Below are 26,521 nucleotides of genomic sequence, written 5' to 3' on the forward strand. Positions count from 1 at the left end.
GAGGAGTTCAAGTATCTCAAGGTTATGTTCACGAGTGACAGAAAATAGAAGCGTGAGATCGACAAGCAGATTGGAGTTGATGGCAGCTGTTGCATGTGTGCTGGATCAGTCCAGGGTGGTGAAGTGGGTGCTTGGTATAAAGAGAAAACTCTCAGTTTACGTGTCAAGCTACATCCCTCTTCTCACTTATGGTCATGAACTGTGGGTGATGACTGAAAGAATGAGATCTCGAGTACAAGAGGCAGAAATGAGGTTTCTTCGAAGGGTGGCTCAGGCTGACACTCCATAATACAATACAGTTTATTTTTGTATGGCCCAAAATTAGAACAATAGAACAATCTAGATGAGAACAGGCCATTCAGCCCAACAACGCTTGCCAGTCCTATCCACTTATTTCTTCCAAAAAAACATCTTACTGTCTACCACACTACTTGGTAGCTTATTCCAAGTGTCTATCGTTCTTTGTGTACAGAAAAACTAATGTTTGTGCGACATTTACCCTTCACTGTGTCCCCGTGTTCTTGATGAACTCATTTAAAAGTCAACGTCTCGATCCACTGGACTAATTCTCTTCATAATTTTAAACACTTCAATCATGTCACCTCTTAATCTTCTTGTACTTAAACTGTAAAGGCTCAGCTCTTTTAATCTTTCCTCATAATTCATCCCCTGTAGCCCTGGAATCAGCCTAGTCACTCTTCTCTGGACGTTTCTAGTGCTGCTATGTCCTTTTTTGTAGTCTGGAGACCAAAACTGCACAAAGTACTCAAGATGAGGCCTCACCAGTGTGTTATAAAGACTTGAGCAGAACCTCCTGTGACTTGTACTCCACACATCAAGGCGCTATATAACCTAACATTCTGTTAGCCCTCTTTATGGCTTCTGAACACTGTCTGGAAGTCGATAGCTTAGAGTCCACTATGACTCCTAAATCCTTCTCATAAGGTGGACTCTCGATTTTCTGACCGCCCATTGTGTATTCAGATCTAACATTTTGACTTCCTATGTGTAATTCTTTACATTTACTGACATTAATTTTCATCTGCCACAAATCTGCCCAAGCCTGTCTGCTATCCAAGTCCTTCTGTAATGATATAACGGATTCCAAATTATCTGCTAATCCACCTATCTTGGTATCATCTGCAAACTTAGCCAGCTTGTTACTTATATTCCTATCTAAATCATTTATATATATTAAAAATAGCAGCGGCCCTAACACTGACCCCTTGTGGAACACCACTCTTAACATCGGCCAGTTCTGATGAGGTTCCTGGCACCATCACCCTCTGCTTCCTGTGTCTGAGCCAATTCTGCACCCATCTACAAACATCACCCTGAACTGCCACTTCTTTTAATTTGATGCCCACCCTGTCATGTGGCACATTATCAAATGCTTCCTGAAAGTCCAGATCAATCATATCATCTGCTCCACTTTGATCGTATCCTTTTGTTGCCTCCTCATAGAATTCCAGCATGTTAGTAAAACACGACCTCCCTCTTCTGACCCCATGCTGACTGTTCCTAATAACTCCTGTCCTTGCCAGGTGTTGCTCAATCTTCTTAATAATTCCTTCCATTAATTTTCCTGTGATGCACGTTAAGCTTACTGACCTATAGTTGCTTGAAAATCACACAAGAAGTGCCGCAATGGGCTTTAACAGGCCCTGCCTTTTGAGAGCTCCCCAGCTTTGACTCTCTAGATAGACAGATATACTTTATTAATCCCCAGGGGAAATTCACATACTCCAGCAGCAGCATACTCTAAGAAGACAAGGAAAAATTCCCACAAAACCCTTGTAGAGAAAAAAATGGAAGAAACCTTGGGAAAGGCAGTGGGTGTCAAAAAAAGGGCCAATACACAACAGAACACAAGTAATCCTCAATACAATACGATTTTCAATTGTAGGGGGAGAGTTACTGCTTAGATGAAACCGGCTGAAATCAAACAAATCACCAGTGCCAGATGATATTTACCCTCAAGTTCTTATGGAGGTTAGCAAGTACAGATATAAACCCTTGACACACATATTTAGGAAGTTACTGCGCAATGGGGAAATTCCAAAGGACTAGAAAATTGCAAATATTATCTTGTTATATAAAAAGGGTGACCGGGTATATCCAAGCAACTATAGGCCAGTAAGCTTAACATGCGTCACAAGTACATTAATGGAAGAAATTAGTATGGAAAAGATTGAGCAACACCTGGCAAGAACAGGAATTTTACTTAACGGTCAGCATGGGTTCAGAAGAGGGAGATCGTGTTTTACTAACATGCTGGAATTCTATGAGGAAGCAACAAAAGGATACGATCAAAGTGGAGCAGATGATATGATTTACCTGGACTTTCAGAAAGCATTTGAGAAAGTGCCACATGGGCATCAAACTAAAAGAAGTGGGAGTTCAGGGTGTGGTGTGTAGATGGTTTCAGAATTGGTTTAACTCTTTCAGGGCGAAAGTCAGCTGGTATCGAAATTCAGGGGTAGAGGATGGTAATCAGCTGTTTCACTCTCTTTGCTTCCTTGATTTGACTTTGATTTCCTTTGCGTGAATGAGTAGCGAAGAGCAAACAGCCTCTAAAATGGCATCGACTTTAATACAGGTGGTCTGGAGATGGAAATCGAAAAACGTAAGGAAGGTACCAGCGTCAGCTGATTGTAGTGCTGAACATGTTCATGTAGCTTATGTGCCTACGGCAACGTTTGCCTAGGAGGATACCGGCACTTATGATGACAAGGGGTATACATCAGATTGCATCACACTGGCCGTTGAGCTGCCCCCAAGCAGCTGCCAGAGACGACAGCAGCCACAGCACACAGCAATAGACATTTTAAGTTGATTTATGTGTGAAACCATTGCTTTGTTAGCAATTCTTTTTTGGAAAAAATATTCAGCCCTCATAGATTTAAACATGAAGCGCAGAGGGTGATAGTGTGAGGAACTTTATCTGAATTTGGTGACGTTAGAGTGGTGTCCAGCAGGGGTCAGTGCTGGGGCTGCTGCTACTTTTAATATACTTAAATGATTTGGATAGGAATATAAATAATAATTCTTTGCATTTATATAGCGCTTTTCTCACTACTCCAAGCACTCAGCAATTGCAGGTTAAGAGCCTTGCTCAAGGGCCCAACAGAGCAGAGTCCCTATTGGCATTTATGGGATTCGAACCGGCAACCTTCCAATTGCCAGTGCAGATCCCTAGCCTCAGAGCCACAACAAAAAATAACAAGCTTTGCAGATGATGCCAAGCTAGGAGGATTCACAGATTCATTCGATCATTACAGAGGAATTTGGATAGCATACAGGATTGGACAGATTTGTGGCAGATGAAATTTAATGTTCGTAAATGTAAAGTGTTACATATAGGAAGTAAAAATGTGCAAATAGTGCATTAGAAATACTACAAGTACAGAGCAGAAACAGTTGATGATATTACATAATACGATTTGGTTTTGTTCAGAGTCCTGGATAGGGGGAGAAGCTTATCGATTTGGGATTCAGCCTCAAGAGTTGAGTCAGTGCTCCTCAGTTGGTTGTATGGATATCTAAGGATGCTTCCCGGGTGACTTCCCCTAGAGCTGCTCTGGCTGAGTCCCACTGGGTGACCCTATGGCAGACCCAGGACAAGACTGAGGGATCATATCTCTCGGCTGGAATGTGAGCATCTGGGAATTCCTCAGGAAAGGCCGAAATCTGTAGGTGAGGACAGAAAAGTCTATGTTGACCTGCTTGGCCTACTGCCGCTGTGACCCACCTCTAGGAAAAGCAGTTGACTTGAGATATCACACACTGGCTAAGTCTTTAGCACATCTCCACTAAACAGCTGATTACCAAATTCCACAGCTTCGTGTTCCAGTCAAGAACAACTGCAACATGTAGGTGACATCCTATACCACCACCTAATCAATGCACCATGATGTTCCTACATTGATGGATTAAAAGCCAGAAGTCTACATGACCATCATCATCAAGTCCTTCCATGAGAACCCTAAAATACAAAGTGGACTGTTCATTTATGTTAGGTAGAATGCCCAGAGGGGGCTGGGCGGTCTCATGGTCTGGTACCCCTGCAGATTTTATTTTTCTCCAGCCATCTGGAGTTTTTGTGTTTTTTCTGTCCTCCCTGGCCATCGGACCTTACTCTTATTCTGTGTTAATTAGTGTTGTCTTATTTAAATTCTTACTTTGGCTTTTTTTCCTCATGTAAAGCACTTTGAGCTACATTATTTGTATGAAAATGTGCTATATAAATAAATGTTGTTGTTGTTATACGTGCGATCTGAACAAAACATAAGCATTCGTAAGGAACAGATTAGGAGCAATTATACAATTGTAATTTAAAAAAAAAAGATTAACTAAATATGTTTGCACATTAAGAGTTAGAATTTACAGGTATTGCTTAATTTGTGCGGGATACCCACAATCCTGCACCAGATTTCAAGCCATGATACTCCTCTGTGAATGAGCTTAATCACCGGGCTTATTCTCCATACCAGAAAGCTTACAAGGTCCTGGGTGGGTTCTCGGAACTTTATGCGTTTTCCTTCGTGGAATATCGTACAACAAAATTATTTGGAGTGGACACCCACCACCAACTCAACTTAAATAGCTGAGAGATACAGTGATCCCTCGCTATATCGCGCTTCGCCTTTCGCGGCTTCACTCTATCGCAGATTTTATATGTAAGCATATTTAAATATATATCGCAGATTTTTTGCTGGTTCGCGGATTTCTGAGGACAATGGGTCTTTTAATTTCTGGTACATGCTTCCTCAGTTGGTTTGCCCAGTTGATTTCATACAAGGGACGCTATTGGCAGATGGCTGAGAAGCTACCCAACTTACTTTTCTCTGTCTCTCTTGCTCTGACTTTCTCTGATCCTGACGTAGGAGGTGTGAGCAGGGGGGCTGTTTGCACACCTAGACGATACGGACGCTCGTCTAAAAATGCTGAAAGATTATCTTCACGTTGCTACCTTCTGTGCAGCTGCTTCGTGAAGCGACATGCTGCACGGTGCTTCGCATACTTAAAAGCTCGAAGGGCACGTATTGATTTTTGACTTTGTTTTTCTCTCTCTCTCTCTCTCTCTCTCTCTCTCTCTCTTTCTCTGCTCCTGACGGAGGGGGTGAGGCCTTCAACAGCTTTGTGCTGGTGCTTCGCATACTTAAAAGCCAAACCACCCTATTGATTTGTTTGCTTTTCTTTCTCTCTCTCTCTGACATGCTCTGCTCTTGATGCGCACTCCTTTGAAGAGGAAGATATGTTTGCATTCTTTTAATTGTGAGACAGAACTGTCATCTCTGTCTTGTCATGGAGCACAGTTTAAACTTTTGAAAAAGAGACAAATGTTTGTTTGCAGTGTTTGAATAACGTTCCTGTCTCTCTACAACCTCCTGTGTTTCTGCGCAAATCTGTGACCCAAGCATGACAATATAAAAATAACCATATAAACATATGGTTTCTACTTCACGGATTTTCTTATTTCGCGGGTGGCTCTGGAACGCAACCCCCGCGATGGAGGAGGGATTACTGTACATTGCTTTGACCCAAGCCAGTGGTCTTGTATGTTTCTGAGGTCAAACATGGGACCCCCTTAGTTCATTAGTCAGTTTCACTTACATAAACTGACTTCCAAAACGTTATCAGTCCTACTATTACACGTGTTTAGAGGGATTCACTCATTTGCACTTAGAGAGGCAGTGTGTGATATCTGCCCACTGATAGCATTCATGCCTAACTGTAATAAGGCTGGAAAGAAACAAAGCAGAAGGAGTCCAGAAGGCCGTTGAAAAGACTGCAACTACTTCAGTTTCATATCCACTAGTGTGGCCGCACGCAACATCCAGTGACATCCGAGAGCTTTCAGTCTCACTCTTATTATGCACATTGTGGCCTTTTATAACTGACCAATCACTACCTCCTTTTTGACTCCTCACAAAAGTTATGGCTTCCTCCTCTGCTGACAGAACACAAGCCCCCTTATTTTAGGCTTTGTGTGATTCCAGACATGTTTCAAATAGCTAACCTCAGAAAACAAACTTACTTAAGTTCTGCGTTTGTTTGTGAAAACTCTCAAAGTAATTGTAGATTTCTAAACATCATCCCTGGGGTCTCTAAAGCAGACTTAATTACAGTCAAATCGGTCATTTCTCATGCGTGGCTGCCATGGTGTTATAGTTTCTTGACCTGGTAATTTGAAAGCTTTGTTTCTTCATGGGCTGAGATGATGGATTCCCGTGAATCATAATAGGCCATGACTTGGGAGATTATTGGGTCCACCTGAAGCTTTAATGACCTCTTGGGCACTGCCATCAGCAGTGTGTCTGTCTGCAGAGAGAGTGTCGACCTCGTCATTGAGAGGTTTACTTACCTCGGCAGTGACATATTTGTCTCTGGTGACTTTTCCTACAAGGTCAGTAGATCAGTAGATGGATAGAGAGCGCGGGGGGGGGGGGGGTCATGAAGTCGCTGGAAAGGGGTGTGTGGCGCTCCCGATATCTGCAAAAGGACGAGGGTCCAAGTGTTTAGAGTCCTGGTGCCTCCTGTCTTGCTATATGGTTGCGAGATATGGACGCTATCCAGTGACCTGAGACGAAGACTAGACTCCTTCATGTGTGTCTTTTCAGAGAATCCTTGGGCACTGCTGGTTTGACTTTGTGTTGTTCATGGAGTCCCAAATGATGCACATTACCTGCATTGTGAGGGAGTGCCAATTACGGTTCTACAGCCATGTGGTACAATTCCCCAAGGGTGATCCTCATTGTTGAGGACCGGGCCAAGGGGATGCCCACGTAACACCAGGCTGTAGCAGATAGAGGGTCATTTCTAGAGAGTGGGACCAGACTGTGTGTCTGCCTGGGGGGTTGCCAACCACGATCCCGAGCTGTTTCGTCATATGGTGGGTGCGGCAACACGCTGTACCAGTGCATACTCCCCGACCTGACCTGACCTTACCCGACCTGAAGCTAAGCATTTTCAGCCCTGGCCAGTATTTGGATGGGAGACCAACCAGGAAAAGCTTGCATTGCTGCTGGAAGAGGTGTTGGTGTGGCCAACAGGGGGGTACGCACCCTGTGGTCTGTGTGTGGATCTCAATTTCTTAGTTCAGTGATGGGGACACTGTGCTATATAAAAATGGTGCCATCGGATGAGACTTAAAACCAAGATCCCCACTCTCTGTGCTCATCAAAGATCCCTGGGTATTAATTCGTAAAGAGTACGGTGTATCCTGATGTCTTGGCTAAATTGCCCATCGTGGCTTAGTCATTCTGGCCCCCTAATCATCCTCTGACTTTAAATGGCTAACTATCTCTCACCACTTCACCACCTAACACTTAAATGTGTGGTGAGCGCAAAAATGGCTGCCGTTGCATCATCCAGGTGGATACTGCACATTGGTGGTGGTTTAAGTGGCTCCCAATTGACTATATGAGTAGTGACAAAAGCGATATATAAATGTAAAGAATTGTTAATTTGCTGCTTGTTCCTTATATTCCCATCTAAATCATTTCTTTTAATTTGATGGCCAACCTCTCATGTAGATAGATAGATAGATACTTTATTAATCCCAAGGGGAAATTCACATACTCCAGCAGCAGCATACTGATAAAGAACAATATAAAGTTAAAGAGTGATAACAATGCTGATAACAATGCAGGTATACAGACAGACAATAACTTTGTATAATTTTAATGTTTACCCCCCCCCCCCCCCCCCAGGTGGAATTGAAGAGTAGCATAGTGTGGGGGAGGAACGATCTTCTCAGTGTATCAGTGGAGCAGGACGGTGACAGCAGTCTGTCGCTGAAGCTGCTCCTCTGTCTGGAGATGATCCTGTTCAGTGGATGCGGTGGATTCTCCATAATTGACAGGAGTCTGCTCAGCGCCCGTCGCTCTGCCACAGATGTCAAACTGTCCAGCTCCGTGCCTACAATAGAGTCTGCCTTCCTCACCAGTTTGTCCAGGCGTGAGGCGTCCCTCTTCTTTATGCTGCCTCCCCAGCACACCACCACGTAGAAGTGGGCGCTCGCCACAACTGTCTGATAGAACATCTGCAGCATCTTATTACAGATGTTGAAGGACGCCAGCCTTCTAAGGAAGTGTGTGGCACCTTATCAAATGCTTTCTGAAAGTCCAGATAAATAATATCATCTGCTCCACTTTGATCGTATCCTTTTGTTGTCATCTGACTCCTCTCCTCTGTCTTATCCCCCTTATCGATTCACCCCATAACTGCAGAATCATCTGTGAATTTCTCCAAAGATCTGACCAAGTATTTTATTCTTAGGTGTACGGACTGAAGAGAAAAGCAGACAAGCCAGTTCCTTGTGGTGCTCCAGTGTTGCTCACACAGTCCTTGAGTCTCACAGATGGTGGTGTGCCCAACAGATAGTCCATCATCCAGGACTCCACAGGCTCATCCACCTGCATATCTTAACAGGGATGGCCGGATGGTATTGAAGGTGCTGGAGAAATCAGACATAATGTGCAATTCAGAATGTTTTATTGCCGTTTATATGGAAATAATCGACTCTCTTGTCTGTATTAAATAGCACTTGGAAATATTTAAAGTGAAGATGCTATGCCAGTGTGTCACACTGAGGCATTCGGGCAGCTGAGAGCTTTGGCAGCAGAGTGAAGATCTGAATATCAGTGAGGAGCCGATACTCCATGGAGGAGATTTGCGATTAGAGTGTTGGTTTGGTGGGGTGGGCGTTTTTTTTTTTTTTTTGAGGCAGCCTTTTGTGCTATGCTTTTCTTTTTTTTAAAAAAAAACAAGAATGCCGTCTGGGCAAGTTGAGGAGCCCCTGTGGAATTTGGATGGGCGTGCACTTCCTTGTACGGTTTCTCTGTAGAGAGACCATTGTGTCTCTGAGACTGAGGAAGTCGTCTTGCTGGTATTTTTTTTCCCCAAAGTCTGGGGTTAATGTTTATAAAAAAGGGCCAAAAGAAATGATGTTGTGTTACAAAGTAGGATAAGTTAGTGTGTCCTGGCATACTTGGCCATAAGCACGCGGGCTGGAGGGAGAAAGTGGAAGATGGGAGGTGTTACCACTGCAGGGTGGCTGAGATTCTGAATAACCCGTTTTTTTCGTTCTTCACACCTTATTTTAAAAGCTGTACTCCCAAGTTTGTTTTTTTTGTGTTGGGTAAAGGCAAAGCTGAGACGCTGGAGTGATCTTGTAATACCACAGATGGCCAAGCTTTACTAACTTCTGCAATTTGACTACCTGAGGCTTTATTGTTAGGCCACATCAAACCGTGACTCCTCAGCCCCCAGTTTATTTACCTTGCTTTGGCTTAAGGGTGCATTGCAACTCGAGCTTCCTGTTTGGAAATGAAATGACACCCAAAGGGCAGCGGATAAGCTTCCTGTAGCCTGGTCTTAATAATAGGAAAGGGAGTCTTGGAAGAGGGAGTGAAGGCTACTGACGCTTCCAGTCAACGCACCCTGTAAATCTGCTGTTTTAACAGTAAAGGAAAATGTGTCAACCTCACAATAGTCTTGAAAGGCAGTCCAGAATATAGCGAAACAAAGGAAGAAAGGATGGGAGTCTAAGGCCATGTCACATTATGTGACTTTTCCAGCCATTTTCAGTCAAAGCCTTCATTTACATAATCTTAGACAGTCAGTGGTGCGCTGCAGAGAAACCTATCATCTAATGTGACGTTCCCATAGACTTGCTTGCAACGACTGCGACGACTTTGAGACAATCAAACAGGGTTGATTCTGTCTTTAGTTGGAGGGGTGGCTCTTTGTGCATGAGAGCTGACAGCCAATAAATGCTCATCCAGAAGACTCATGCATAGAGTGTGGCAACGAGAAATAAGTATGGAGTTAGATTACTGGCAAAAGTCCATGTTTGAATAAAACACATTTTGTAAGTGCAAGTTGCATTTTGTGCGTGAATGATGCGTTTGGCACGTGTTTTGCAGATTACATGATTGTTGGCAGTGTTCTTACTCGGCGTCACGGTCAAAATTATTTGAGAGCAAAAGCAGTGAGGTAAGGGCAGGACTTTGTTCTTCTAACCAAAGGATGTAGTCAGTGCTGACCAGCACACCTCCTTCCCCACCTTCAAACAGGAATGTGCAAATTTTACTCCCATGACTCACAATTTACTAAAAGTGTGGCTTTTTTTCGCCAATTTGGTGAGAGTGTTGTTGCCCCACCCCCGGCAAAAAATGTCAATCGGACCTTAAAATCAGTGATATTTCGTGATCAGGGCTTACATAGAAATCAATACTAGACTATGCCCTTCTATTATTTGCCTTGACAATCACTTTGCCCGCAGCATAGAACCCAGAAGAATGTTAGTTTCTGTGGCTCATTCACAAGTGACAATTGCGCCGGCAATTTGATGACCCATTTGGAGGTGTGGTTCATGATTAGCTGGTTACCATTGGCTAAGAAGAAAGAAGTCCCGCCCTTGCATAGCTGCTTTCACTCTCAAATCATTTTGACGGTGATACTGTGCAAGAACACTACCAAAAATCATGTGACCGCAAAACAGTTGCCACGTGCATCACTCACACACAGAATGTAACTCCCGCTTACAAAATGCGCTCAAAATCTAACTTGCACTTACGAAATGTGTAACACGGACAAAATGAGTAGTCCTTGGACTTTTTTCAGTAATCTTAACTCCATAAATAAGGAACATGCATGTTTTGATCCTTGCAAAAAGAAGAGAGGCTTGCCTTTTTTAATGTATTATGTTTTACATACCACAAGCTACTTCTGGGCACTGTGCCATGTGGCATCCCTTCTACAAAAGCTTTTTTTTTTTTTTTTTAACTTTGAAAAATTTTTTTGACCTGTAGCTTGTTACTAATGATATTAAATATAGGTTGTCTGAGTGTCTGTATGTATGGTTTCTATACCATCTTACACCCTTTGACCGGCCTGGACCATATTTTGCTTAGTAGCTGTTTCTTTGGAACCTAAAATTTTGACCCTGGGGGTTTCCAAGTGGCATTTTTTTCCTGTGTGCTACACTTTGCACATCAGTGCCACCTGCTGGCTCAGAGCAAGTGAAGCATCTGAACAGACTGAAACCAGAGTCACAGAGCCATATGTCACAGCAGGTCTAGACCAGCAGTTTGAAGGCAGAAGTCACGTTACCTCAACCTGAACAACACTTACGCCTAATCTTAACCACGGATACTACATGCTAACCAAATTATTGTCTAACCCTTAACAACAACACTAATCCCTAACCTTAACCTAACCCCCAATCTTAACCATATATACTACACACTTAACCACATTAGCTCCAAACCTTAACTTCTTTCCTAAAACTGCTGCTCTTTATTTTCTGTGACGTCTGCCAATAAACTACGGTCAGAAACTGCTCTATCATCTGTCTTTAGATATTATAGGCCAGACTAGCAGACAAAATGACCATCTTAACACTACTTGCCCAGGCAATGCCACATGATGATTATATCAACAGTTATATAAAAAAGAGCATCATATTCCTTTACTGAGGGATGTTGGGTGAGACTTGATCGAGGGTGGAAGTGCAGTGCAACATAAAGAAGAATCAAAGGGTCGTTATTTAATTAATGCTTTGTTGTTTAAGCACTATTAACTCTCCTCCTTGAACTATTTATAACAGTTGAACAATCCAGTCAAATCCAAAAAGGACAAATTCTCAAAACACTGTGTGCTGCTTCTACAGTATCTACCGTAATATGAAATGGAGTATCGTGAGCTTTAGCAGGGTGTTGGATGAGGCTTCATCAAGAGTACGAGGTGAGACACAAAAGTAACCGAACTGGGCTTGGGGCTTTCTTGGAAAACCGTGTGAAGGCCAGACGGACGTTAATCATAGAACGGTATCCCCTCCTACATGCCCTCTCAAACCGCTGACCAGCGGTATATCCTGTGAATAGCCCAGTCAGTATTTGTACAACAATCGCTACATGAGTTGCTGCTATAATGTCAGGTGAAAAAAATCGAACAGTGAATCAACATCAGATGTCTCGCGAAATTGAACAAAATGGCCACAGAAACTTATGAAATGATAAAAACAGTGTACGGTGATAACAGTTTGTCTCGCACACAAGTTTTTGAGTGGCGTACACGTTTCAAGGAAGGGCAAGAAAATGTGGAAGACATTCAACACCCAGGTTGCCCACACTCATTTTGGACGGATGAAAATATCAAAACGGTGAATCAGATTGTTCAAAATGATCGTACTGCTTTTTCCGTAAAGCAGTTTTTGACTGACAAAAACATTCCTGTCCTCGATCATCCTCCCTATTCGCCCGATTTAGCTCCCTGTGATTTTTACTTGTTCCCGAAAATCAAAGTGACCTGAAGGGAACACATTTTTCTTCAGTGGATGAAGTGAAGATAGAAATGGCAAGCCTGTTAAAGAGCCTCAAGCAAGAAGACTTCCAGCACTGTTTGAATCAATGGAAGATACATATGGAGCGGTGTAGAGATCGGGATGGGGAATATATGGAAAGTGAAATGTTTAGAATGCTGTAATTCATCAATAAATATTTTGTTTTTTTACCAATCTGGTTATTTTTGTGTCTCACCTCGTAGAAGTCCAGCACAACCCAAAGGAGAATCAGAAGGTTGTTGTTTAGCTCCTGCTTTATCAGCTTTTCTTTGTAATTTAAACACTCAGAACTGTCCACCTTGAATTAAGAGGACAAGTCCAACATGACAACATTCATGGTTATAAACCAGCAAGGACTTACTGCAGTTCTGGAATCCAATCAGACAATAGAAGAACAAATTTTTGACTCCCGAAAGAAGAGACCCTGGTAGGGAGGCAGTGTGGATGATGGATGAGACAGCTAGGAATAACAACAGTCACCATTTTAAAAACATGCAAACCTTTGCTGTCTTACGTTAACCCATTCTACAAATACAGCATTGAAGTTTGGCCGATGTGTGTATGTGTACAATATACTCTGTTTACATATTTATCATCATTTATCAAGGCAACTTGGGACATTTATGATATAATTGGTAACATTTCTTTTAGTTTTCCAATTGGTGCATAAGCAGGTCAAGTGACTTTTCCGGGTCACACAATGTCAGTGGCAGGATTTGAACCCACAACCTTAGGGTTTGTAATCCCAAGCCTTAACCACTACACCACACTGCCTGCTTATCCAAAGCCGGGTTGCAGGATCAACAGTCTTAGCAGTGAGGCCCATACATCCTTTTCCCCTGCCACACTTGGCAACTCATACTGTGGCCATCAGGGAGATATAATCCTCCCAGCAAGTCTTGGGTCTTCCCTGGGGTCTCCTCCCAGCTTCTTGTGCCTATAATACCTCCAAAGGGAGGCATCCAGGACTGATCCACCTCAATTGGCTCCTCTCAATACGGAGGGTCAGCGGTTCTACAGGGAGATCCCAGCCATCCTGTGGACAAAGCTCATGACCATAGGTGAGGGTAGGGACGTAAATTGACTGGTAAATTGAGAGCTTCGCCTTCTGATGTGGCTTCTTCTTCACCACTACAGATTGGTATAGTGACTACATAACCACGCTCTTCTCCCCCCTCCATCTGTTGATCTCATCATCCCTTTTCCCCTCATTACAGTAGATATAAAATTTATAGAATTTTTTTTTTCTTCTGTTGAAGTTTTGGAAAGTATTAATTTCCCTTTTGGGAAGAAATATCTAATCTCACGGACTAGAAAAAAGGGGGCCAAGATTGCTGCTGAACTCACCACAGCTGTTAACCCTTCATACAGCACTGGCTCCATCAGGCAGCACACTATTGGCAGTCAGACAACGGAGTGAGGACGACTGTGCTGGAGGGTCATCCTGCGATCACTGAAATGATTTGGTCCGGCGATGTGATCAGTCGACAAATCTGACATTCCCCACAATTAGAAGCTGCATGATGTGACATCGGCTTTATGTAAGCTATGGCTGTGATTTTTTTTTTTTTTTCTTAACTAGCTGTCCCCCACACCTCCGCCTGCGTAGTAGTGAAACAGGACAAACTTTAAAAATCAATAAACAAGCTAGCTAAGCGGAGGCAAGTTACACTCCAAAATGCAGAGGTTGACCGATCCAAACAGACTCTATACACAACACCCCATAATGACAACGTGAAAAAAGTTTACTTGAGATTTTTGCAAATTTATTAACAATAAAAAAAAAATTGAGAAAGCACATGTACATAAGTATTCACAGCCTTTGCCATGAAGCTCAGAATTGAGCTCAGGTGCATCCTGTTTCCCCTGATCATCCTTGAGATGTTTCTGCAGCTTCATTGGAGTCCACCTGTGGTAAATTCAGTTGACTGGACATGATTTGAAAAGGCACACACCTGTCTATGTAAGGTCCCACAGTTGACAGTTCATGTCAGAGCACAAACCAAGCATGAAGTCAAAGGAATTGTCTGTAGACCTCTGAGACAGGATTGTCTCGAGGCACAAATCTGGGGAAGGTTACAGAAAAATTTCTGCTGCTTTGAAGGTCCCAATGAGCACAGTGGCCTCCATCATCTGTAAGTGGAAGAAGTTCAAAACCACCAGGACTCTTCCTAGAGCTGGCCGGCCATCTAGATAGATACTTTATTAATCCCAAGGGGAAATTCACAAAATTCACAAATCTAAACTGAGCGATCGGGGGAGAAGGGCCTTAGTCAGGGAGGTGAGCAAGAACTCGATGATCACTCTGTCAGAGCTGCAGAGGTCCTCTGTGGAGAGAGGTGAACCTTCCAGAAGGACAACCATCTCTGCAGCAATCCACCAATCAGGCCTGTATGGTAGAGTGGCCAGACGGAAGCCACTCCTTAGTAAAAGGCACATGGCAGCCCGCCTGGAGTTTGCCAAAAGGCACCTGAAGGACTCTCAGACCACGAGAAAGAAAATTCTCTGGTCTGATGAGACAAAAATTGAACTCTTTGGTGTGAATGCCAGGCATCACGTTTGGAGGAAACCAGGCACCGCTCATCACCAGGCCAATACCATCCCTACAGTGAAGCATGGTGGTGGCAGCATCATGCTGTGGGGATGTTTTTCAGCGGCAGGGACTGGGAGACTAGTCAGGATAAAGGGAAAGATGACTGCAGCAATGTACAGAGACCTCCTGGATGAAAACCTGCTCCAGAGCGCTCTTGACCTCAGACTGGGGCGACGGTTCATCTTTCAGCAGGACAACGACCCTAAGCACACAGCCAAGATATCAAAGGAGTGGCTTCAGGACAACTCTGTGAATGTCCTTGAGTGGCCCAGCCAGAGCCCAGACTTGAATCTGATTGAACATCTCTGGAGAGATCTTAAAATGGCTGTGCACCGACGCTTCCCATCCAACCTGATGGAGCTTGAGAGGTGCTGCAAAGAGGAATGGGCGAAACTGGCCAAGGATAGGTGTGCCAAGCTTGTGGCATCATATTCAAAAAGACTTGAGGCTGTAATTGCTGCCAAAGGTGCATCGACAAAGTATTGAGCAAAGGCTGTGAATACTTATGGACATGGGATTTCTCAGTTTTTTTTATTTTTAAAAAATTTTCAAAAACCTCAAGTAAACTTTATTCACGTTATCATTATGGGGTGTTGTGTGTAGAATTCTGAGGAAAAAATGAATTTAATCCATTTTGGAATAAGGCTGTAACATAACAAAATGTGGAAAAAGTGATGCGCTGGGAATACTTTCCAGATGCACTGTAGATCGGAAGTGCTTCTGTCATTCGCTAGCTAAGTGGATGTAAGGTACGCCCTGAAGCCGCGTGTGAGTGAGGAGGGCACCGCCACCCTTCCCCTTGGTTCACTGTGTCTCTTTTGGATTCACGTAAATAAATCGGTACCGTAAGTGAACAATGGTACTTAGCACGATGAGAGAAGTTGCAAAATCAATGTGAATGTTCAAGCAAATTATAGAAAAAAGCCCGATCTAAATCCATTAGCTAAATCTCTCATGAAAACAGACAGATGGACATTGGATTTTATATATGTATGTATGTATGTATGTATGTATGTATGTATGTATATGTGTGTGTATGTGTGTGTATATATATATATATATAGATATATATATATATATATATATATATAGGTAGGTAGACAGAGAGAGAGAGAGAAGAGCACAGCAAGTTACAGAATCTTCCCAAACTGTCCGACCTGTCAAGACAGAAAATACAGGCTGAATTCTAAACGAAGCTCTCCGCTGCTAATTCCTTTCCTTCTTAAAAAACTACAATAGCAAAAGCCATTAGGTAAGATCATTTTCCTTTAATTGCCTCATTTCACTTTCCCTCTTAAAAATAGATGTGAACTTTGAGCATGATATGAATATTAATATGGCATTATGATTAAGGACATCATGCAGATAGATGCAGTTTAAAAAAAAATTAAAATAATAATAATTAGCTTTGTCTTTTGCTAATGGTTTTTGTCCCACGCAGTGATTAGTCTTTTTTGCAAGTCTGCTTTTATTTTGAGTTACATTATTGCAGCAAATGAAGCTTTCCAAAGCTGCAGTGCCGAGACAAAGCCTGAATTGTCTGGCATTATTGCATGTTTTCCATGGTGAATGATATCAGATCTTCAGCTGAAACATAGCATCAGATGAAAGGAATCTCAAATGAACACATAAATCAATATTTGGGTCCTTATATAATTGACAGCGCCTATAAAAAAAAAAAAAAAGTATTCACAAGTGTAATAAGTGTTATCATTATCCAGTCATGAATGACAGTTGATTGAATTTGCCCTTTTTGACATGGATCAAAAGAAATAGACTCTTTAATATCGAAGTGAAAACAGACCTCTGCAAAGTGGCATACTGTGAATTAAGGCTGTCAAATTAGCCTTTAAAATAAGGTACCAGTTTCGAAATAAGTAAATATTTGAGTATATAGGGTGTTAAGTTAACAATTCTGGCTGTTGCATGTATATTTGCACATGCTTTTTTTATACTTTATTTTAATGGTAAAGGCTACAGTGGTGGCTGTAACAAGAATGAAAAAACAAATAAATAAATAGATCCACGTGGTGCTCAAGCAACTGGTGTTTAACATATAGGAGCCATCAAAACTCTGAGCAGGTACACCCTGTAATGGAGCAGCATCAGCACTGCTTTCCTGTCTTCAGTCTAATTGGGTACGCGAGTCCTTGTCGCATGTTGACTGACACAAGGCTCTTTAAAGTGAGGATTTCAAAGCGTTGTAATGAAAGAAAAATCTATATTATGACCATTATTTTCCCTTTGCTGTAATAAGGAGGAGTGTTAAGCAATAATTAAGGATCTCAGGATTATTAGTGAATCAGAACAGGATCAGATGCAGAATGATACTTTCAGGGCACTGGAAGGACATTTGGAAAAACTGTCCTGAATACACTTGTAGATCAAAGTGCAGAGCAGTGGGACAGGAAAAAAAATAAGGAAAGAAACTGTGCCAATCTACTTTGTAAAGGGGTCTGTCTGTAAGTTTTGCTAATGAAGATAACAAGCCAACCATTCAAAATTTTAAAAAGGCTGATCGTGAAAAGGGGAAGTGGAAACACAGATCCGTCAAATACCGCAGCTTTGCATAAGCACATCTGGAGTAACTTGATACCAGGGTCAGTGAGGGTAAAACAAACAACTCTTCTTTTCCATTCAAATATTGCGTTTTGTCTTCGAGTAAGACCTTTTGTAATAAATCTGAATTATGTTCATATAGTGATATTTGATCTGAAAGTCCTACTGGGTACGAAGCGGAACCCAAAAATTCCTACAGCTTACAACAATTTCTATTTTAGCCACATTCAAAATAATGAATGAGATGCAATACTCTTGTCCAAGCACTTTTTCTATTGTTAGAAATATTTCTTATACTTTTTAGTGAGAAGTCAAGCAAAATGACACCTTTTAGTGGCTAACTAAAAAGATTACAATATGCAAGCTTTCGAGGCAACTCGGGCCTCTTCTTCATTACTTCTAGCCTGAAGAAGGAGCCTGAGTTGCCTTGAAAGGTTGCATATTGTAATCATTTTAGTTAGCCAATGAAAGGTGTCATTTTGCTTGACTTCTCACTATATTCATAATGGCTAACACAGTACAACACCCTAGTACTGCTTGTACTTTTTAGTACATTAGAACATTCTGGATTAGAATAACCCTTTCATCCCCACAAAGCTCACAAGTCCTATAAACTTAATTTTCCAAAATAACATCAGGTCCAACTTTTGAAGGTCCCTAAAGTCCTACTGTCTACCACACTGCGTGGTCACTTATTCCATGTGTCTGTGGTTCTCTTTGTGACATTTACCCTTAACAAGTTTCCATCTGTGTCCTTCTGTTCATGATGAACTCATTTTAAAGTCACAGTCTTGATCCACTGGACGAATTCCCTTCATAATTTTAAACACTTTGGTCAGGCTCAGCTCTTTTAATCTTTCCTCGTAACTCATCATTTTTAGTCCTGGAATCAGCCTAGATGCTCTTCTCTGGACTTCTTGTAGTGCTGTTATGTCCTTTTTATAGCCTGGAGACCAAAACTGCACCCAGGACTCCAGATGAGGCCTCACCAGTGTGTTATAAAGCTCGAGCAGAACCACCTGTGACTTGAACCGCACACATCAAGGTGCTATATAACCGGACATTCTCTCTGACACTTGATAGTGTCGAGTCCACTATGACTCCTAAATCCTTCTCTCAAGGCATACTTTCGATTTTCAGACCTCCCATTTTATATGCAAACCTCACATTTTCATTTTTACATATAATACTTTCCATTTGCTGATGTTAAATTTCATCTGCCACAAATCGGCCCAAGCCTGTATGCTGTCCAAGTCTAATTTTTTCTGTCGCTCCCGCATGATAGGGTAAGATTTCTGCGACTCCTCCACACGATTAATGTGCCCATGTCTGTTAATGCTGGCTTCCATAGTACAAGGCTTAGTATCTCCAACATTTCCCCTGACATGGACATTAACTGTTGCCGTATCACACATCAGTTTCACTTTCCATACCAACCTGTGATGATCAATTTACATCATTATTACTGTGGCTCGTTTCAAGCAGTGGTTCAGCTTCAGTTCATTCCAAAGCTCTCTTTACGGCTTTTTGTTTGCAATTGTATTTTTAGTTGAGGCTCCACCCCACTCATGAATATTAATGAATTACCTTAGAGTGGCAAAATGCATAGAAATATTTATCATTTTTGCAGCCTGATATTATTCCATCAACTTCTGGCTTAAAAATTTAAAGCAGTTCATTGCTCATCAGTCTCAAGTAATTGCATTGAATTGCACAGATGTCCAAGTCAAGCTCAGGGTTATTGTCAAAGTTAAAACCGGTCTTTGTAAAGTGATGCAAATGAATTACAAATATAAAACACAACATGATCGATCACTTAGATCAGGGGTGTCCAACTCCAGTCATGGTGGGCCGCAGTGGCAGCAGGTTTTCATTCTAACCATCTTCTTAATTAGTGATCCATTTTTGCTGTTGATTAACTTGTTTTGCCTTCATTTTAATTGACGTGACTCAGACTCCTTAGTCATTTCTTTTTCCTTATAATGAGCAGCCAAACAATAATGAGAGACAAAACAAGCTGCCACGTGACCAGCTAACCTGAAAATAAAGAAATGTGAAGGTCTCGATCATGTTGGTCTGCTCAGGTCATCAAAACGTCTTGTCGGTGGTCTTAAAAAAAAAAAAACAGAAAATCAACAGTCTGCTGTGGCAGGATCAGAGCAGCAACAAGTCCTGATATTCAATGATGGCTTTAATTAACAGCAAGAATTGGCTTCTCATTAAGAAACTGGCTGGAGTTTGATGTTCCAATTTAGCTGATCATCTGTTGGCTCGTTTCACATCTCATTTCTGTTTGGCTGCCATTTAATGAAGAATCGAATCAATTCAGAGGACGGAATCCTTAAAAACAAGGCTAATAAAATGAAGGGAAAAGGAGTTAATTAGCAGCGAAAACTGGTCGCTGATTAGGAAAGGGCCTAGGATGAAAACCTGTGGCCCACCAGGACCGAAGATGGACACCCCTGATATAGATCGTCATTCCTTTTAATATGACACCCCTAATCATCACTGGTTGCAACCCGATGGTTTTAGAAGTCGCATCATTATTTCAATGGAGTTCATCTTTCTGGGGAGCTGATGTGCCATTGAATTCCACAGTGACTTTCTCTCTCCTTTTATTTCCTTTCTCTCTACACTTACAGGCCCAGCAGAGAGAGAAGTTCATCCAGGAACGCTATGCCAAGTATAACCTCAGTGACCCCTTCATGGCTCTTCAGCGAGACTATGAAGCTCTGAAGGAGGAGCGTGATGCCACTGCCACCAACTGTCCTAGCCCTCTTTCGGTGCTTAAAGTTGTTATGTCACATTGTAAGAAGATGCATGAAAAAATGGTCGCCCAACTGGCAGCTGCTGAAAGTCGCCACAGAAAGGTAGGTGGAATTGTAAGAACAAGTTGGTGGTCCTGTTTTCAGCAATGGTAGCCTTACATGTTTCCTTGCAAATAGGTAATAATGGATCTGGAAGAGGAAAAGAGGCGTCACGCCCAGGATACCGCCGATGGAGATGACGTCACCTACATGCTGGAGAAGGAGCGGGAGCGGCTTGCTCAGCAGGTACACATGTGATCACATTTAACTGAGGTGCTTCATGGAGGAGAAGAACATTTTTTTGAATTGATATTTTAATATTGAATATCTCCTGGGTGAAGTGAATTTTAGTATTACTGTATTTGTTTATTTTGGTTCCAAGCAATATAATTTGCCCCCACAATGCACACTGGCTTCAGTGTGAGTCCATTTAAATCATTGCATGAGTCCTGTTATGTTATGTTATGTTATGTGAGCCTATATTCAGGGAAAAATGCTAATTAAAATTAACTTAATGGTTTTACCCTCAAGTGCTTAGGGAGGTTAGCAAGTACAGATATAAACCCTTGACACATTTTTCTTGAAAGTCACTGCACACTGGGAAAATTCCTTACGACTGGAAAATGGCAAACGTTATCCCATTACATAAGTGAAGATCAGGCAGATTTAAGCAACCATAGGCCAGTAAGCTTAATATGCATCACAGGTGGATTAGTAGAAGAAATTATCTATATTATTAAACGACAGTTGTATATATGCACGAACGCAGGACGACGGACGCAGGACGCATCGAAGCGCACGCGCACTACGACTCAGCGCCCCAGAGTCAAACCCAGCGGCTTCCCAGACTCAGTAGGTAGCGCCCAAACAACACAACACAACCTGTAAACTAAACTTCAGGTCACAATACAACCGCTGCCCGAACGCGCACACCACTGCATATAACACCTACATTCAATAATGTTTACGAAGGTTGTATATATGCACGGATGCCAGACGCAACCCGTGGCAAAAGTGCACGCGCACTCGCACAGCGCCCAACAGTCAAACCCAGCGGCTTCCCAAAGTCGGTAAGTGGCGCCCAAACAACACAACACAACCTGTAAACTAAACTTTACGTAAAGCGTGTACACCAACAAGTTGCCATGGTGACATATTTAAACATTGACATAGAATAACTAGATGCCTCATGACTAGCAGAATCGTACGTCAATGTCGTCACCATATTGTGAGTGGCACTGCTGTGGAGTGAAGTAATGAATAATGTGCTGCTTGGGATTGTACAAACCGCTGTACGCTCCAAACCAGATCCCGGGGGATTACTTTTCATATGTAAGGTTGAACAATTGTTTTGGTTATATTTGGCTGTTAGAAAATCCCGTTTCATAATCTTTACTTTAGCTAAGCCAGGCTAAGCTAGCAAAGCTATGCATTTATGTGCTCAAGTGAGCCTCCAAACAACGTTTTAGCTAAACGTATTTAGTCACTATGTAGATTGTTGTTAGCTGTTAACATGTCTCAAACTTAATGATGTTTTTTCTCAAGGAGCACATTGAGGAAACACAGTTTGAAATTGACAACCATCATTTTATGCTCATGTCTTTAGTTGTGTCTGTCTTCCACAAACTAAGGCTGCACCATATTGCCAGACTGAATACTCTCAAATTACAAGATCTGAGTGAGCGAGAGGAGTGTAAGTCTGGAGGAGATCAGTAAGGTTGTGGAGAGCTTTAAATGTTAAGAGCGATATTTAGTATTGTAATCGGTAGTTAACTGGGAGCCAGTGAAGCTGAGAGAGAATCGGTGTAATATGTTCAGTGGATTTACAACAGCAGGATATTATCCTGGCAGCGGAATTTTGAAGAAGTTCTAAGCGATTGATAAGTTTTTGTGGGATGCCAGATAGAATACCATTATAGTAATTAAACAATTAAACAATACTTCAGTACTGTGTTGCGTAAGAACAGGACAAAGTCTGGAAATGTTTTGAAGATAGAAGAAGGCAGTCCCCGAAATGTTACTTATATGGGAGGAATGGTTAATAATAATTATTATTATTTAATAATTGCCATTTTTAGTGTATAAATGGATATAAATAATTGCATTTAAATGATTCGCCAAAATCTGTTGTATGTAAACGATACTGTTTTAAACGTTATTGTTTTTTCCTCAGAAAACCCGGTTTCCACGTCTACCTGTATTAGTTTAAATGGCACTTTTGCCACTCGCAGTAAGGCTCACGTATCGTGTCTACTGGGAAACACAGTGAATGCGGCATCTATCTATATATGTGTATGTATTTAAACTTGAGGTAGTGGTGATTACTGACAGTGCCAGCAGTCAGTTACTCCACTGATAGATAGATAGATAGATAGATAGATAGATAGATAGATAGATAGATAGATAGATAGATAGATAGATAGATAGATAGATAGATAGATAGATAGATAGATAGATAGATAGATAGATAGATAGATAGATAGATAGATAGATAGATAGATAGATAGATAGATAGATACTTTATTAATCCCAATGGGAAATTCACATTCTTCAGCAGCAGCATAATGATACAATAAATAATATTAAATTAAAGAATGATAATAATGCAGGTGAAAAACAGACAATAACTATGTATAATGTTAAATATATACTGTGCCTGCGGTCAGAGGTTCAATTATGATTCCTAACAGCAAACAACTTCTAGCTAACAACACACCCATAGAAAACCAAACACGAGACTGCATGGATAAAAACAATGAACGAAGGCGCCTACAACGTGCTTCTGAAACACCAGAACCAAACGAGTCATGGCTCCAAAAAGAAACAGCTTTACTACAAATATATTTATTTCATTAAATGAAAACTTTCCCAGGACGCTCCCACCCTCCATGATCTTACATCCCTACAAAGACTGGAGGGAACAGAAAGTAATTGCCATTCTTGGATTTGCGATTCTTTAGAGAATCGGGGGTTTACTGGTTAAGGAGAAGATTGAGAAACACATGGCAAGTACAGGAGGAGTTTGTGAGGATCAGACGAAGGAGGTCATGTTTGTCTAACCTGCTGGAATTCTATGAGGAGGAAACAAATGTATGCGCCACTCTGGTCATATAATATCATTTATATGATATTCAGAAGGTGTTTAATAAGGCCCCACGTGAAAAGTTTGCCTTCAAAGTAGAAGAAGTGGCAGCTCAGGTTATAGCGTGTAGATGGGTAAAAAAATTGGCTAAAACACAGGAAGTAAACAGTTAGGGTGCAAAGAACTTTATCAGAATTGGGTGATGTTAAGAGTGGTGTCTCTTGGGGATCAGCGCTTGGCTGCTGCTATTTCTGATATACCTTACCAATCTCGACAGGAATGTAAAGAACAAGCTTGGTCAATTTGCAGACAGTGCCAGACTTGATGGTATGGCAGCTAATCTAGAATATGTCCAGTCATCGCAGAGTTTCTTGGACAGAAAACCGGCTTGGTTAACTTTGTGGAAGGAAATTTGTAGGTTATTACATGTAGGATGTATATATTACGGCCAAAACCCGAAATCGGCCAAAGCGGGAAGTGTCCGGCCAAATCGGGAAATGGCCAATATCACTGTAAATTGACCGGCCAATGACTGATCTTTTCCTTGATTTCGGGATTTGGCCAGCCAGTTTGCGAAATAGCATGGGGCGATCAGCCAAAGTTGGAAGAAAAAAGGCCTGAGCTGCGATTTGTTGCGCACTTAGTAGTGTAGCCTTGGCGGCTTCTTGTTCAGAAAGCGGACGCCACTTGGTTGTTTCACAATACTTAAGATTAGGTATATAAGTAGGTTTCACATTTCTGTTATCATTTTAGACTAAAATAATGACTTAACATCAGGGACCTATTTTATTTACCTTAAGGTTAGTGTTTGGGCGAGGGAAAGGCCGTCTCAAGTGGCGTCCGCTTTCTGAACAAGACCCGCCTTGAGCAGTTTCTCATGCAGAATGGAAAAATCACTTCTGAATCTGCATCTGAAATTTTTAAGCATCTTCGCACCTTGAGCGGACAGTCTTACATCAGCACATCAAATTTTGGCCAGGGAGTTCTCGCCACTTCACGAAGTGGCAGGCCAAAGTAGCATATACTCTGGTCATTCTTAGTAATTCAGACTTTGCCGCACCTCTCGGCCAATTTGGGAACTGACCGAACTTCGGGTTTTGACCGTAACATATACACTTATGGAGAGTATTGATAATAAGGGTGACACAGAGTGATAGTCCGGTGGAGAATTTTGTTCCTTGGTGCAAAGAGAATTGTCTGCGTCTTAACATCAGCAAAACCAAGAAACTGGTTATTTACAATCACCGCACCACAGTGCTTCAATGTCCAGACACTATGCAAAGAGTGGATGTAGAGGACTTGGACAGGTTGGACTGGTCATTTAACACAAAGGAACTAGAGAAAAGGCTGAGCAGGTTCTTTCTTTCTTAGGAGACTACTCTTCTTTAATAAGGGAAGTGACATCCTTCACATCTTCTAGAACTCTCTGATGGCTAGTGCAATTTATGCGCTGTGGTATGCTGGGCTGGTAAAATCACTTCAAGAGAGGCCGACCTCTACACAACACCTTCAAGTGTTTCCAAGGCCCGTCCTGTGATGGAGCAGACATTCCTAATAAAGTTTATTCAGACATTGTATATCTTTTGAGTTCAAGATGCTTCCCCAGGCAACTGCAGTGTAGAGCACCACACTGGCTACTATGGACTTGTAGAACATTTCCAGCAGCTTCTTAATAATAATAACTAAGGGACTTCACTTGCCAACCCCCTGGCCTGCGCTACATGCCAGCCACTTCGCGTCTCTGCTGCTCACATATGTGAATTTCACAAAACAACAAATCTTTTAATTCTCGCGGATAGACCTCTTCATTGGAAGAAACACTTCTTTTCCCTGATGGCAACACGAATTAGACGATCTACAAATCTCTGACTTAAACTTTAAAGCCAAACAATATCTACATACTGTACTTCTGTCATCTATCTGTCTGTCTGTCTGATCACCTATGTCCATATATTTGATCTCTTTTTGCTTTTCCATTATTTCACCGAGTAATAATTTCTGTTTGTTAGCACTAATCTCTTGGCACAAAGTCTCGTCTCGCGGGACCTGAAATTATCTCTCGCGGGAGTTTAAATTATCTCCGAGAAAGTCTCGTCCCAGGATTTAATTTTATAATAGAGAATTTATTTATAGGCGCCTTTCAAAGGACACCTTACAGAGCACATTAATAACAGTCACAACATAAAATTAATAAAGTAATACAGTACAATAATAAAATTGAATTCAAATTTAACAGCTAAAATGATCAAACATAATAAGCCAGCTTAAAAAAATGTGTTTTAAAATGAGATTTAAAGGTAGGAAGAGAGTTGATATTACATACTGTATGTCCTGTGGGAGAGAGTTCCAGAGGCAAGACTGAAAGCTCTAAACCCCCTGGTAGTCAAGTGAGCGGGTGGTATAATAAGAGTGACAGAGGAAAAAGATCTAAGGATACGAGAAGGAATGGAGATGTGAAGAAGATCAGAAAGTTACGGAGGCGCCAGATTATGGAGGATCTTGTAAGTTAAAAGCAGAATCTTAAAATCAATGTGATATTTAATAGGGAGTCAGTGAAGATGCTGAAGGACAGGAGTAATGTGTCCCATAGAAGGGGATTCTGGTAATAATACGACCTGCAGTATTCTGAACCAATTGAAGTTTGTAAAGGAGTTTGTAAGGAAGATCTGAAAGGATAGAATTACAATAATCAATATGAGATGTAATCAGAGCATTAACAAGAAGAGCAGTGCTGGTAAACTGAAAGAGATGGACGTAAACGACTGATATTACGTAGATGGAAATATGCAGACCGAGTAACATTATTAGTATGTGCCTCAAATTTTAAGGTACTATCGAGAATAACACCTACGCTCTCAACTTGTGAGGAATAAGAGATTAGAGAATTATGAATAGTCTATTAAATATTAGATAGATACTTTATTAATCCCCAAGGGGAAATTCACATATTATCACATTTATCCAAAACAGGCTTGGTTCCTACCAGAAGAACCCTCTTGTTTTATCACTATTTAATTAAAGAAAATTAGCAGACAGCCGTGAATTAACTTCCTGCAGACAGTGAAAGAGGGGAAGAAGGTGGAAGAGTGGAAGCAGGCTTAGTAGACAGACTGAGCTGGGTGTCATCA

At 41.6% G+C, this 26,521-nt stretch overlaps 2 protein-coding genes across 2 annotated transcripts in view; one reads left to right on the forward strand and one right to left on the reverse strand.

Annotated features, from left to right (window-relative positions):
- The window catches only part of cttnbp2nlb (CTTNBP2 N-terminal like b), a 100,835-nt gene that overhangs the window by 58,292 nt on the left and 16,022 nt on the right, over positions 1-26,521 (forward strand). Inside the window, exons 3-4 of the mRNA XM_028796350.2 lie at positions 20,147-20,374; positions 20,450-20,557. Coding sequence (XP_028652183.2) covers positions 20,147-20,374; positions 20,450-20,557 — 336 coding nt within the window. The remainder of the gene's footprint in view (positions 1-20,146; positions 20,375-20,449; positions 20,558-26,521) is intronic.
- The window catches only part of LOC127527026 (uncharacterized), a 140,621-nt gene that overhangs the window by 43,971 nt on the left and 70,129 nt on the right, over positions 1-26,521 (reverse strand). The window lies entirely within an intron of this gene.

Source organism: Erpetoichthys calabaricus, chromosome 3 (genome assembly GCF_900747795.2).
Source record: "Erpetoichthys calabaricus chromosome 3, fErpCal1.3, whole genome shotgun sequence".
NCBI classification, from domain to species: Eukaryota; Metazoa; Chordata; class Cladistia; order Polypteriformes; family Polypteridae; genus Erpetoichthys; species Erpetoichthys calabaricus.